The 14,301-nt window shown below is 45.2% G+C and overlaps 1 protein-coding gene across 2 annotated transcripts in view; it reads right to left on the reverse strand.

Annotated features, from left to right (window-relative positions):
• Positions 1–5,156: 5,156 nt before the first annotated feature.
• The window catches only part of LOC129707182 (cas scaffolding protein family member 4-like), a 93,990-nt gene continuing 84,845 nt past the window's right edge, over positions 5,157–14,301 (reverse strand). For both annotated transcript variants that reach the window (XM_055651990.1, XM_055651989.1), the window contains exon 7: positions 5,157–13,821. In XM_055651990.1, coding sequence (XP_055507965.1) covers positions 13,381–13,821 — 441 coding nt within the window. In that variant the 3' untranslated portion in view covers positions 5,157–13,380. The remainder of the gene's footprint in view (positions 13,822–14,301) is intronic.

The following is a 14,301-nucleotide window of genomic DNA, read 5'->3' on the forward strand; positions in this document are numbered from 1 at the left end:
AAGGTGTAATTTCTGCTGCTATCTGGTACTTGATTAAATGAGTTGCTTATTTTATTATGAGTTGCCTGATTGCATTTCATTTTTAGTGGAGTAACTGTCCCATCATCATTTGACAAGGGGGTTCAATAATGTAACTTGTGCCGTTTGGTGAGCCTGAGTGGGGTCATGGGAAAGACACTGGTGCAGTGGCCTTCTGGCTCTGGCGACTTGGTCCTGTTGGCTGCCTTCAAATTTGAAATAGACCATTTGGTCAAAATACACTATTGGCCTGTGCTATCCTGGGCACAAGACTCCAGCTATGAAGAATGGCACTGTTTAGATACAGTCCTCATTACTCTTTATTGGGTTGTGTGGTTCCAGTGGTCCATAAAGAGCTAACATGGCATCCAGAACTGTCCCTGGGAATCAAGCGAAGTACATGGATGGGGTACACTTCAACTTTACCAACATGACATGACCATAAAAATTTAAATTGAGGACTTGGCATGAACTTGGCTGAATGTCCTTATGTGTAAAGAATGATGTATTTTGATTGCAGTGCTTAAAATAACAGAAGGCATAGGTGGAATAGATGGTGGGAAACTATTCTCACAAAGGAAATAAGGTTAATGCCAGCTCGTGCATGCCATTGGATCACGCCGTGTCGTGTCTTTAACCACAAGATAGCAGATGTGCCATGGGTGCCTGATATTAAAATTTAAGAGACCTTTACTGCTCAAGGAAGGTAAACAGAATATAAATATATGTAAAGTGTAACGTCATTTTAATTAAAATGCCTACATGTGGCTTGTGCCAAATCATCTGGCTCAACCACCCCATGCTGCCATGTTCTAACTTCAAATGGCACAGATTAGAGATAAATGTGGAATATATCCATCCAGCATTGTCATTAATCCTTCCTTCAGGGCAACATATTGGCATCAGCAGGGATTGAAAATTAACAAAGGGCAAGAGGCCAAGTAAAATTGTGCTTGCAAAATAAAGGTATTTAAATCCGATTTCAAGGATATGATTGATGAGTAAGCTAGGTTGTTTTATATTCTAATGTAATAATGTTGCACTATTAAAGGTGGTAACTTTAAACCTATTAATCATTAGGGTAACATAGAAGATTCCGTAGCATTGCTCTGAAGAGCAAAGTAATTCTTCCCAGTGACTGAGTCAATTAATATTTATTCTTCACCTAACCTCCATATTATCTAATGTCATCTCGGGAACCTTGCTCTGCCTGCAGCCTGTTATCCTCTAGAAAGCCTGTTTGTCAGATAACTGTAGCAAGAACAGCACATTCACACGACAGTCAAAAAGCATCCATCAGAATGCCTCTTCAGAAGCCCAAGCAAATTCAGTATGTCTTACCAATTTCTACACATGCACCGTAGAAAGCATCCTATGCTGATGCATCACATTGTGGGAAGAACCATTTTGTCTGTCAACATGGGCTACACTTCACTCTGGGAATTGAGCTTTACTCCAGTGAATGACTAAGCAGGCCTGGTTCAGGTGGCCCAGAGAGTTAAGAAAACAAGTTTGCTAAACACAAGAGCTTGTGAACTCAAGGCTACACCGAGACACCCTAATCTTCCCACATGGATAAAGAAGCCTGTTTCTCAGTGGAAAGTTACTGAATGCTGGATCACAATAGTTAACCCTGTAAGCAAGTGTATGTGACTAACCTTGCTATTTTGCTATCAAAAATGATATAAAAATACTGGAATTGTGAGGACAGTCTCTTGCTTGCCTGTTCTCCTTGTCTTCTTCTTGCGAATGAAACATAAACCAAAGGAATAGTTAGATCTCAAGCCAGGTGTTGAGCAGCCAGGTTGTTGTCTTTGTGTCAATGTCTGCCAGGCCCTGAGCTCCATTTGGTGGGTGGTAGAGCGGGCACCCAGAGATGACATGGTTGGCTGTCTGTTGTTCTGCTCCGCATTCACAGGCTGGGCTCTGGCGGAGCCCCCATCTCCACGTGCTGCATTGAAACGCCCAACTCCAGTACGAAGTCTGTTGAGCTTCATCCATGCTCCTCTGGGGAGGTCAGACCCTGGACCCTTCTCCTTGTCTGACAAGTTATTACAAATAAAGCAGGTACAGTTTGATAGTCACGTCTCGTGAAACCTATTCCAACAGCAGCTTGCTCTGGCAACTGCTCTACCCAAGATAGCAAGTGACTACTGAGAGTGGTGAACGCAGCCAAGTCCATCATGCAAATCAGCCTTTCCACCCTTATCCTCCATTGACTCCATCTACATAACATGCTGTCTTGGAAAAGCAACCAACATCTTCTTTCGTGTGGCGTGCACAGCCTAAAGTTGTTGGACAACTTGTTCTATTTGATCTTCCGTTTGAGCACGTAGAGTTGATTGCATTAGTGGAAACATGGCGGACCATGTGAAGGTTGCAATCTTCCACCCCAGCAACCAACATAATCAAGTACTACTCATACACCTGTCATTCTCTCTTCTCCCCCAAACATGTACCACCAGATCCAAGAAAACCTTCTTCCCCACTGTCATTAGACTCTTGAACATGCCACTTATATGCCAAGGATGAATTTCCAATCTTCCAAAGGGCTAGGGCTTTTTTTTAATCTGCAATTTCTCTCTAGTTATATTCTGAACTCTTGCTTATTTTCTCTTTTGCATTACCTGCTGTAGGGCACATTTGTCTTGATAACATGCAAAGCAAGGTTGGTCACTGCATCTCGGTAAACATGATAATAAACCCATACCACCCTCATAGAATATATAAAATTTTAAAAAGTGAATATTGAAAATACTCAGAACATCAGGTAGATCTTTGGAGGGATAAATAGCTTCACATTGATAACCATCAGAGGTAGAATAGAGGAATCATGCATGTTTAACGTAAGTTGCAGAGAGGAGAGCACAGATGGAATATCAATGAGGAGACTTGTGATTATGTTGGGGTTAATATGCGTTGTGGTTGCTTCTGAGGTGGATAAAGTATTATTGTGATTGTGATTGTGAAACAGGTGCAACCTCACAGAGTGAAAACATGAAAATGATCAACTGTGAGATGCACAACATACTTAGAAATACACAACGAACCAGGTAGCATCTGTGGAGAGGGTAAAACTGAAGATAATGTAATTGGCCTATTCTAACACAAACATGAAAGGCAAGCTAGCAGAAGTTATTGAATCTATCTTCTATCTATCTTCCATCTATCTAGTCTAGTCTAGTCTTCTTTCTATCTTCTATATATATCTATTCTATTCGATATTCTATTCTATTTTTTCTATTCTATTCTATACTATATTCTATTTCTATTTTCTATACTTAACTAAAACTCTCATCTTGTCCTCTTCCGGTTTAGGTTGTTTTTAAATTTGCGCAAAATCGGTACTTGATAGTGCTGCAATTTTTTGCCACCTTACTCGCCATTCTCCTGTGCTGCAAGCGCACCAAGATTTGTTCCGATCGGTGGAATATTATAAAGGTTATGAAGGTTTTTATTCTTCTCTCCTGTCATTCGCCCGGACGGCGACGGCACCTGCTGTCAATCACTGGCGGCGAGGAGAATAAAGCTGAAGGAGCGGAGTGAGCAAAGTGTGGAGAGCGGGTGGGGGCGACCACCATCACGGCAAGCCGCTGAGCCCGGGAACTTCTTAGGGCGGGGCCGGCAGCCGCTGAGCCCGGCAAGAGTCCGAGCCGGGGCGGGAGCCGCTGAATGCAGCGGGAGTCTGGAGGCTACAGGTAGGCAAGGGTAGGCCACGGCAGCGCCTCCACCCCAGCGCTGGACAGGCCCTGTCTGAAGCCGTCCCCGCCACCCCCAAACCTGACGCCATCCCCAGCTGCAAGATGCTCATTGCCAGAAGCCGGCGGGGTTAGGCCACAGTCACGGCAGCTGTAGGCAGTGTCAGCGGTAGGCTACGGCAGCGCTCCCCCCACTGGCCTCCGATAGGCCCCATCTGAAGCCGTCCCTGTCCTCAGCAGCTGGACGCTCCCACCTCCACTGGCCCCCGCTTGAAGCTGTCCTGTGTCGAGCTGCAGGAAGCTCCCACACGCCACCGCCCACGGTCTGAAGCCATCCCCATCCCCCGGATGCAGGAAAGTCTCCGGCCCCCAGCAGCCCCCGCCTGAAGCTGTCCCCCTCCTCCTGCTGTAGGACGCTCCCTTCCCCCTGACCCACTCCCCAGCTGCAGGATATTCCCAACCAGTCCCCGCCTGATGCCGGTGGAGAGCAGCAACGGCAGCGGTAGGCCATGACAGCGGCAGGAGCAGTCCACCGCAGGGGTAGGCCATGGCAGTGCTCCCCTCCCCACCGGCCCCCGACAGGCCCCACCTGAAGCTGTGCCTCTCCCCCGTCTGCAGGATGCAACAAGAGACGCAACAAGAAAGAATGGACTGAATAAATCGTATCTTTAACCTTTAAATTGTTGTTATATTTTAAGAGTTATTCACATTTTAAGCTTTAATAAAACCCTTTTCCAGTTGCCGTGCCCGTCAGCTGCGCCTGCGCAGTAATACCTGCGTGTTCACATCACAATGGGAACACAATGGGCGGGAATGGCTGCCCCGCGGGAGAGCCGCTAAGAGTGGATGGGGGTGGTTGGGGGGTTTGAGAGGCGATGGAGTGAGTGGATGGGAAGGGGGGGGGTGAGGGGAGGAGGGTGGATCAGGGGCGTCACAACGGGAACCCGTCAGTCGCACCTGCGCAGTTGGGGGCTATGGGTGAGTGGTGGAATATTGCGTTGGGGGACCAGGCCTCTCGTGTGAAAATAGGACCCAACGGGTCCCACTTAGTCTAATTCAATACTAAATCTGCAATACTAAAGCTACAATGTGCCCTGTCAGCTGTAAGGCAGCAACTCTACCACTGTGCCGCCCAGATTCTTGATTAGTCAAGATGTCAAAGGATAAGGGGAAAAGGTAGGAGAATGGAGTTGAAAGGGAAAGATCGATCAGCCATGATTCAATGACTGAATAATCTCAATGGGCCGAATGGTGTAATTCTGCTCCTATGACTTATGAACCTAACACACCTTCAGCAATTCCCCCCCCCCCCCTTTGCTTTTTGGTCTCATGCAACCTTTTGTAAATACTTTTTAAAAATACTGCAGTTGCAGTACTCAGCAGGTCCTGAGAAATAAGCGTTAATATTTCGGGTCAATCACAAGATAAAAACAAGATGGAGGTTGGCAATTATATTTTATTGAAAATGTACAAAAATATTGATCATAAAATCAACAATTGAGAAGAATCCAAGAGCACATTGTAACATCACTCATTAAAATAAATGAACGTCCTGATCTACTAAATAATGAAAAATTATTGTACAGCATCTGTACCAGGTTTCAATCAAGCACATACATTAATCTGTTCAAGTGTTGTCGCCAGAACTAATGGGTCAGCTTTGGCTCAGATGGGTCTTTCCTCTTAATTTAGTCTGTATTCCAGCTTTAATCTGATCTGGTGTTGTGGTGGGAAGTGCCATCTTCCAAATGAGGAGGAACCAGGATCTCACAGCACTTATTGAACGATATCCTGACTTGAACAAATTAAATAAGTTGACTGCTTGTTTATATCATTGCTGCTGAAGGGACATTGTTGAATGCAAGCTGGCGACCCTGTTTCACGTAATTTGTGTTGTCACATTACAGCACTAACTCCATTTCAATGCTGTCTAATTTGCCTGAGGTACAATAAAACCTCCTGGGATTCTGAAGGCTATTCAAGGCACTATACAAACACAAACCTACCTGTGTTTGAACAAATCTCCACATCCTTTCCCAGACCAAATTCCTCAGTATTTAGGATCTTGCTGCACTCTTGAGTTCCAATGGGTAGGTCACAACATTGACATGCCCAACACAAGACTCTTCCTTTGACAGAGCTCAGATTAGAAATTACCAGGTAGACAAAAGTGCTGGAGAAACCCAGCGGGTGCAGCAGCATCTATGGAGCGAAGGAAATTGGCAACGTTTCGGGCCGAAACCCTTCTTCAGGCTGATGGAGGGTGTGGGGGGGCGGGGAGAAGAAAGGTAAAAGGAGGAGGAGGAACCCGAGGGCTGAGGGAGAGCTAGGAAGGGGAGGAGACAGCAAGGGCTAACGGAATTGGGACAATTTAATGTTTATACCACTAGGGTGCAGGCTGCCCAAGCGGATATAGAAATAACCAGATGGGTGGAATATTCAAGGAGATTCTCAAAGCCTCTTGTAAATATTTTTACAACATGATGTAAATTTGACATGAGAATCTCTGGCCCACGATCACTCTGATTGGAGAAAGATACATTTTGAATGATCATTACGCCACAATGGTGGAAGCCCACATGGTCACAGGGAGAACATGCAAACTTCACACACAGACAAATTCCATTGAAGCTCCCGCACAACTTCATAAATTCATGTGATAGGAGCAGAATTAGGCCACTCGGCCCATCAAGTCTACACTTCAATCATGGCTGATCTATCTTTTCCTCTCAACCTCATGCTCCTGTCTTCTCCCCATAACCCCTGACATCTCGACTAGTGCCACCACAGTGCTATGGATGGACCCCATAAATGGACTCGTGTTGATGTGGAGCACACGTGTAAACAGCAGAAGCAGAACATTACCTGCCAATCTATTTAAGAAGGAACTGCAGATGCTGGAAAATCGAAGGTACACAAAAAAGCTGGAGAAACTCAGCGGGTGCAGCAGCATCTATGGAGCGAAGGAAATAGGCAACGTTTCGGGCCGAAACCCTTCTTCAGACTGAAGAAGGTCAAAACGTTGCCTATTTCCTTCGCTCCATACATGCTGCTGCACCCGCTCAGTTTCTCCAGCTTTTTTGTGTACCTGCCAATCTATGTTTGTTTCCTCCTGCACCAACTGTGGACTCTGCCCTCGTCAACCACTTCAGAACTCACAAACCACAGTGGAGCAAGTCAACCTCAGTCCAAAGGCCTTTACAAAAAATAATAAAGATGAGGAATTCTACTGACCATCAACATGTGTGTCCCTTGTCACTGTAGGCCTTGTGTGTCCCTTGTCACTGTAGGCCTTGTATGTCCCTTGTCACTGTAGGCCGTGTGTGTCCCTTGTCACTGTAGGCCTTGTGTGTCCCTTGTCACTGTAGGCCTTGTGTGTCCCTTGTCACTGTAGGCCTTGTGTGTCCCTTGTCACTGTAGGCCTTGTGTGTCCCTTGTCACTGTAGGCCTTGTGTGTCCCTTGTCACTGTAGGCCTTGTGTGTCCCTTGTCACTGTAGGCCTTGTGTGTCCCTTGTCACTGTAGGCCGTGTGTGTCCCTTGTCACTGTAGGCCTTGTATGTCCCTTGTCACTGTAGGCCGCGTGTGTCCATTGTCACTGTAGGCCTTGTGTGCTTCCTGCCCTCACAATGCTTTAATTTTGCAATTCTCACCCATTTTTCCTAATTCCAACATGGTCTTGTTCCCCTCATCCCCTCTACCTGGCTTGACAATCTTCCAATCCTCACCTCCTGTGAATCCTGATGTTGTTGTATATCCACGCCTGTGAAGCAACTTGGTATATTTTAGTGTATAAAAGATGTGACACAGAGGTTATTGCAAATCACAGCTCGAGAGAGAGTTGGCTTCACTTCAGCCTCACAATAGACAGCTGGCTGGGAGTAGAGATCAGGAAGGCGGTAGTCATACAACACGGCAACAGGTCATCAGCCCATCATGTCTGTACCATCAAATAACCAAACACATTATTCTCGCACTAATCCCATTTTAAACTTATTGCTCCCACAACCACTCGTCCCGATTACCATTCACCTAAACGACATCAATTTACAGTGACCAATTAAAGTACCAACCAGAGATAGTCACAAAACGTTGGAGTAACTCAGCAGGACAGGCAGCATCTCTGGAGAGAAGAGATGGGTTCGAGACCCTTCTTCAGACCGAGGAAAGGTCTCGACCCAAAACATCACCCATTCCTTCTCTCTAGATATGCTGCCTGTCCCGATGAGTTACTCCAACATTTTGTGTCTCTCTTCGGTTTAAACCGGTATCTGCAGTTCCTTCCTACACGAGGTACCAACCAAAACACTGTTAGTTTATGGGAGGAGACTGAGTACTGGGAGTGACAGAGAACAGATGCAAATACCCCACAGACAGCACTGGAAGATGAAGGTCTAACCTGGGACACAAAAGATAGAAACATAGAAAATAGGTGCAGGAGTAGGCCATTCGGCCCTTCAAGCCTGCACTGCCATTCAATATGATCATGGCTGATCATCCAACTGGGATAATAGCTTTGACCGTTGTCACCCATTACGCTGCAATGTAAAATCACAACTTCTACAGTTATGTTGATGACCTTGGAACCTGCCGCTGAAAAAGCATTTTTGTTTCGCTTCCTGTTTTTCCCCCAGCAACTCTCATGCAAGTGATAACCATTCTTAGCTTCTGAGCTCAGAGAGCGAGCATCACACTAAGATGATGAGAGTGTGTACTGACGATGGAGCCACAACGGAACGCAGAGCAACTGAAATATTACATCTTTGAAGATATTTAACGGGTGAAAAATAACCACAGGAAGGGCCAAGATCAAAGGTCGATTAAAAAGGGGTGTTAAAATCGGTCAAAGATTAAATTGTAAGAGACTAAACGACCAGATTGTTTAAAAGGGAGTGAAAGGAGAAGGAAATGAAGTATGAAGTTTAGCATCAGGCATTTTGAAGATCTCAAAATATGAATGAACCAGACTGTACACCACACTACCTTTCTAAAAAAATGGTGATTGACAACAGTTGCAGTCACCTCGCCTACTTTTACAGTTAGTTCTGACCCAATATATTTTGAGATACACGGAATGCAGGGGTGGATTGGGGATTACTGAGTCTTGCAGTACGAATGGATAGAGAATCGTCAGCAGTGCCACATAGTGGGAGAGACTGATACTGGTGAAGGATTGGGGTGGATTGCTTATTGAACTGTGCAGTTTGCAGAAATGAACGTACACAGATTCTGGCTGGATGATGCCCGCACCCTGTATCAGTGACTGCGTTTGTACTGATGTGGGAATACTTGCTGCATGACAACAAAGGTTTTGGTCTCCACCCGAGTCTCATTATAACTGCACCATTTGTCTCAGTAAATACTCCTGAAGTCTTACAATGTTTGAGGCTCAAAATGTTATAAAACAGAACCTGTACTTTGTATTGGCACAAAACGCTGGAGTAACTCAGCGTCTACAGACAACCCGCTTCTCCAGAGAGACAGCATCTCCAGAGAGACCCGCTGAGTTACTCCAACTTTTTGTGTCTTAAAATCCCCATTGTTTCTTCCTGAGAAACGACTTCAGTGAAAAATTGAAAATAACTCAGCGGGACTCCGTGGAGATGCTGCCTGTTCCGCTGAGTTACTCCAGCTTTTTGTGTCTATCTTCGGTTTAAACCAGCATCTGCAGTTCCTTCGTACACACTTTGTATTGCCATTTTTTTTTTAAATTCACTGAAGTAATTTCTGAGGTAGAAACAATAAGAATTTTAACAATAGGAATAGAGCAACAGAGTCTAAGCAGTATGGTACAGGCCTTTCAGCCCACCGTGAATGTATGGACCATAATGCCATTCAAAACAATCCCAGTCATCTGCACATGGTCCATTAACCTTCCGTTCCCTGCCTGTTCACATGTCTGTCTAAATGCCTCTTAATTATTGTGTCTGCTTCTACCACCTCCCCAGGCTGTGTGTTCCATGTACACACTACTCTCTGTGTAAAAAAACTCACTTTGCACGTCTCCTTAATATTTCTCCCTCTCACCTTAAACCGACTATTCCCAAGTATCTTCTCCAATAATTTCCAAACGACTGATGTAAGTCTTACTTCTCTATAGTTTCCTGGATTATTCCTGTTGCTCTTCAGAAACAAAGTAACAACATTGGCTATTCTCCAGTTCTTGGACCTCACTTGTAGCTAAAGACAGTACAAAGATCTCGGCAAGTCCCAGCTATCTACTCCTTTGATATCTTGGGATAGATCCCACCAGGCCCTGGAGACTTCTCCACCTTAACGTTTTTCAATACATCCAATTCCTTCTTTCTATTTAATATCAACATGTCTTAGAATAAGAACGCACCCCTCCCTGATCTCACCACCATCCATGTCCTTCTCCTCAGCAAATACCAATGCGAAGTACTTATTTGCACATCGCCCAACTTCCTCTGGCTCCACACATATATTCCCTCCTTTGTCTTTGCGTCAACCTACGCTTTCCTTAGCTAACCTCGTGCCTCTAAAAGTATGTCATAGTCATACAGCATGGAATCAGGTCCTTCAACCCAAGCTGATCAACATGCCTCATCTACACATCCCACCTGCCTGTGTTTGACCCATATCCATCTCAACCTTTCCTATCCATGCACCTGTCCAAATGTCAACTACTTGTTGTCAACTGCCTCAACTACCTCCTCTATAAAATACCGTGTGATTCTCCTCACTCCGACTTAGCAAGGACATTTTGTGACCCCTTTCAGCCCTCCTAATTCCTTGTTTAATTTCTTTCCTGCTTCCCTTATATTAATCGGGGTCTCTATCCGGTTCAATTCCCTAAACCTTATATATGCTTTTTCTTTTCAGCAAAACTTACAATAACTCTTGTTTACAAAGATTCCCCAACATTGCCATCTTTTTCTACTCTGCTTTTGGTTAGAAATCAGAAATATGACCAAACTTATTAAAAATAATTTAATTGATGGGATGTAATTATTTTTTTAAGTAATACATTTTTAAATTACTATTTTTATACTGCATGGTTTCTTCTGCAACTTTTGCAGGATTTATTGAACATATTTCTTCTTAAAATCTTGCAATTTTATATAGGAATCCTCTGACAATACTTTGCAACGTGCTTTATTTGAATACTTTACATCGAGCTTTCAATATTATCTGCAATCTTTCAGTGAGAAGGGAAACAGAGACCGGACCATCTGTGAACTTCAGGCACAAGGAGCTGCCGATACTGGTTTACAAAAAAACTATCTGTGAACTTCAGCTTGTGTCTTACCCAGGCATTGGGGAGCCACTGTCCCATCACCTTCTGGGTGTGAATGTAATGGATACAAGCAAGTTAGTGGTCTTACTCACTTTTCTCTCTAGTCTTCCTCACCTCACCCTTCCTCTACTTTCCTAAAGATTGTACTTCAATTAGAAACATAGAAAATAGGTACTGGAGGAGGCCATTCAGCCCTTCGAGCCAGCACCGCCATTCATTGTGATTATGCTGATCGTCCCCAATCAATAACCCGTGCCTGCCTTCTCCCCATATAACTTGATTAAACCAGCACCTAGAGCTCTATCTAACTCTCTCTTAAATCCATCCAGTGACTTGGCCTCCGCTGCCCTGTGGCAGGGAATTCCACAAATTCACAACTCTCTGGGTGAAAACGTTTTTTTCACCTCGGTCTTAAATGGCTTCCCCTTTATTCTAAGACTTTAAATGAAGCTAGACATTGGGTGTTGGCATGATATTTAACAATGATATGCAGTGCCGTGGGAATGGTTAGGCACATTGCATTTCCCTCTCTTTATTCTCAACCATTCCCACTCAGAGCTAATGAAGCATCACCAGTCGTTTCCTGACCAAACCTGAACCAGTCCCTGTATCTAACATGCAGCGGACATCTGGTATTAAACAGAACCCATGGGAAACCAGAGCAAAATGGTTGGTGAATTTTGATTTGACCAAGACGCCACTAAGCTCAGCAGCAGTGTGAGAAGCAATGAGCTCAGGGATCATTTCAGGCAGCAATGGACATAATATTAGCAGAATCAGACCGAGCTGGACGTTTGGCCGATGAGTAGCAAACTTTAAAACTTGCTGATGATTCACTCAGAAGTAACAAATTGACAACCCGTCTGATTCACAACTTCCCGCCAACTAATCAAATTTCACCCCCACTGAGTCGGACTGAACACCTACAGACCGAGGCGATGCATGTGGAAGGTATGGGAAAGCAGAACATCTCTGCAACGGTACTGCAGGCTCCTGGGCTGTCAGTGCAAGGAATACCTGACACTTGCCAAGAATTCAAGGGACCACATGTATTCTACAGCTGGACACTTCTGGGGAAGGCAAACTCATGTCATTTACACCCAGCCCCGTGTTAAATCTTTCAAGCACAGAGCAGCAAGAACAAACTTTGGTTTTAACGGAGAGAATATGCCATGAATAAGACGGACTGGGCTAGCATAAAAGTGGAAACAATATAGGCATTAGCCGAATTCAAATAATTTCCTTCTCCATTTGCAATGTTCCCATTTGAGGAACTAAGACATAATCTGACAGTCACGAATGCTTGCTGTTGTACATTAACCATTTGCAGCTGAGGCTGAGCAATTATTTTCTTCGTAATTAACATAGTGCATTGACTAGGTTGCTCATGTGGGCAGAATTCAGGAGCTAAGCTATTGAGGTCAGCGATTGACATATTAGATTTTAGAACTTTGTAAGACTATTTCGTTTCTGCCTTGAGTTATAAATAATTGGAAGAGTTCAAGCTCAGGCATGCTATCAAAGTGGAAAGCGCAGAACGACCTTACGTTAAGGTGAGAGGGCAAAGTTGAAAGGAAATGCGAGGAGCAGGTTTTTCTTTTACACAGAGGGTGATAAGTGCCTGGAATACCCTGCTGAGGGTGGTGGTTGAAGCAGATACATTAGTGGCATTTAGAGATCTTTGGCTATGGATTTGGGTATGCTAGGTATGGAAAAATATGGGTTATGTGCAGGTAGACATGATAGTCTTGGCATCAAGTTGGACATAGACATGGCTGGCCGGAGAGCCTGTTCTTGTGCTTTGCTGTTCTATAAACATGAAGGGCCAAGGGCCTGTCCAGATGTGTAAGGCAAGTGTGTTATACAGAGTGCTGGGGGCCTGGGATGCACCCCAGGGGCTGGTGTTGTGACAGATACGATAGTGGCATTTAAGAGGCTTTTAGCTAGGCACACGGTTGTTTCGGGAGTGAAGGGATATGGATTATATGCAGACAGATAAGAGTTGCTCATGGGATCGTGTTCAGCAGAGACATTGTGGACCAAAGTGCCTGTTCCCGTGCTGTAGTATCCTCTGTTCTATGATCTGAATGCAACATTAGTGATAAGTAGAATGGTGCGGAGAAGATGCGTCAACATGGAACATCTCTCCGACTCCTTTGTAACAAATGTTGGGTATGTACGACGGCGGAATGTCGGGATCATGTTCACAACGTGGCACAAAAGACTGTACTTGGCTGGAATAATAATTCTGTGAGTTCGGAGTTATTAAGTAAAGGGGTCATCTTAACCCCAATTGCTGATCGGAAAATAAAGCTGGGAGGACCCAAAAGGCAAGAGATGCTGTCCACGGTAATGGTATTGAAATTGATTTCAATGGGGGAGGTCTTCCCTTCTTGCAGTCACCCCCATTATGAGCCAGTGTTCTTTTCCAGGAAGAGCCTGAGCTGCTCAGCTTGTTGCCGCAGTTCCGCCAGCTGATCTTTCATCTCTTGCACTGTCGTCGGGCTGGGCTGCATCACCGCGTTCTTGGTTGCCACAGCCACCTTCTTCATGAGGCCACAAAACTGGTTGCTTTTGCTGAGCATCTCCTTGTGAACGTTCTTGTGCCCGGTCTCCTGGCACAGGGTGTCCACCAGTTTCTGACCGATCATGATCACCACCTTGCTGTGTTTGATCAACACCTCTGCCGGCTGGTTGCCGTTGATGGTGTCAGTGAAGGACACGATGGCCTTCTGCAGGGCACTGAAATACATCCTGCATAACTCAGAGCTGGGAACCGGAGACTGGATCACCTCCGGACTCACTTTGACACTGACATCGCCTGGCCTTCGGATCTTCACTTCCGACATCTACACAGGCGACAAAAACACGGTTGAGAAAGGAAAGCAAAGCGAGGTCATTGCAAAACTCTTTTTACGCTCGACTATGTTCCTCAGTGTTGCAACCTACACTCTGCTGTCCATGCGTTGTGCAATACATGTTCTCCCAAACACTAACCACATAGAGAGATGAGCAGTGAAGGTGGGGGAGACAAGGAACTGTCACACCAACTGGCCTCTCTGTCAACACCAAGTAATAAATTGGTCCAGGATATATGCAGAAGCACCACCATTCCACACACACATGCCCAGGACGTTGAGGAATCTGTGCACATGGTACAGATATAGAGGTCCACCAGCATTTCACACTGCACTCCACTGCTGGATTCCATGGGTCACGTTCTGGTGCCAGCTCTACAAGGCGCTGGTCAGACTGCCTCTGGAGTATTGTGAACAACTTTGGGCCCCACATCTGAGTGAGGACGTGCTGCCACTGGAGAGGGTCCAGGA

Source organism: Leucoraja erinacea, chromosome 21, assembly GCF_028641065.1.
Source record: "Leucoraja erinacea ecotype New England chromosome 21, Leri_hhj_1, whole genome shotgun sequence".
Classification (NCBI taxonomy): Eukaryota; Metazoa; Chordata; class Chondrichthyes; order Rajiformes; family Rajidae; genus Leucoraja; species Leucoraja erinaceus.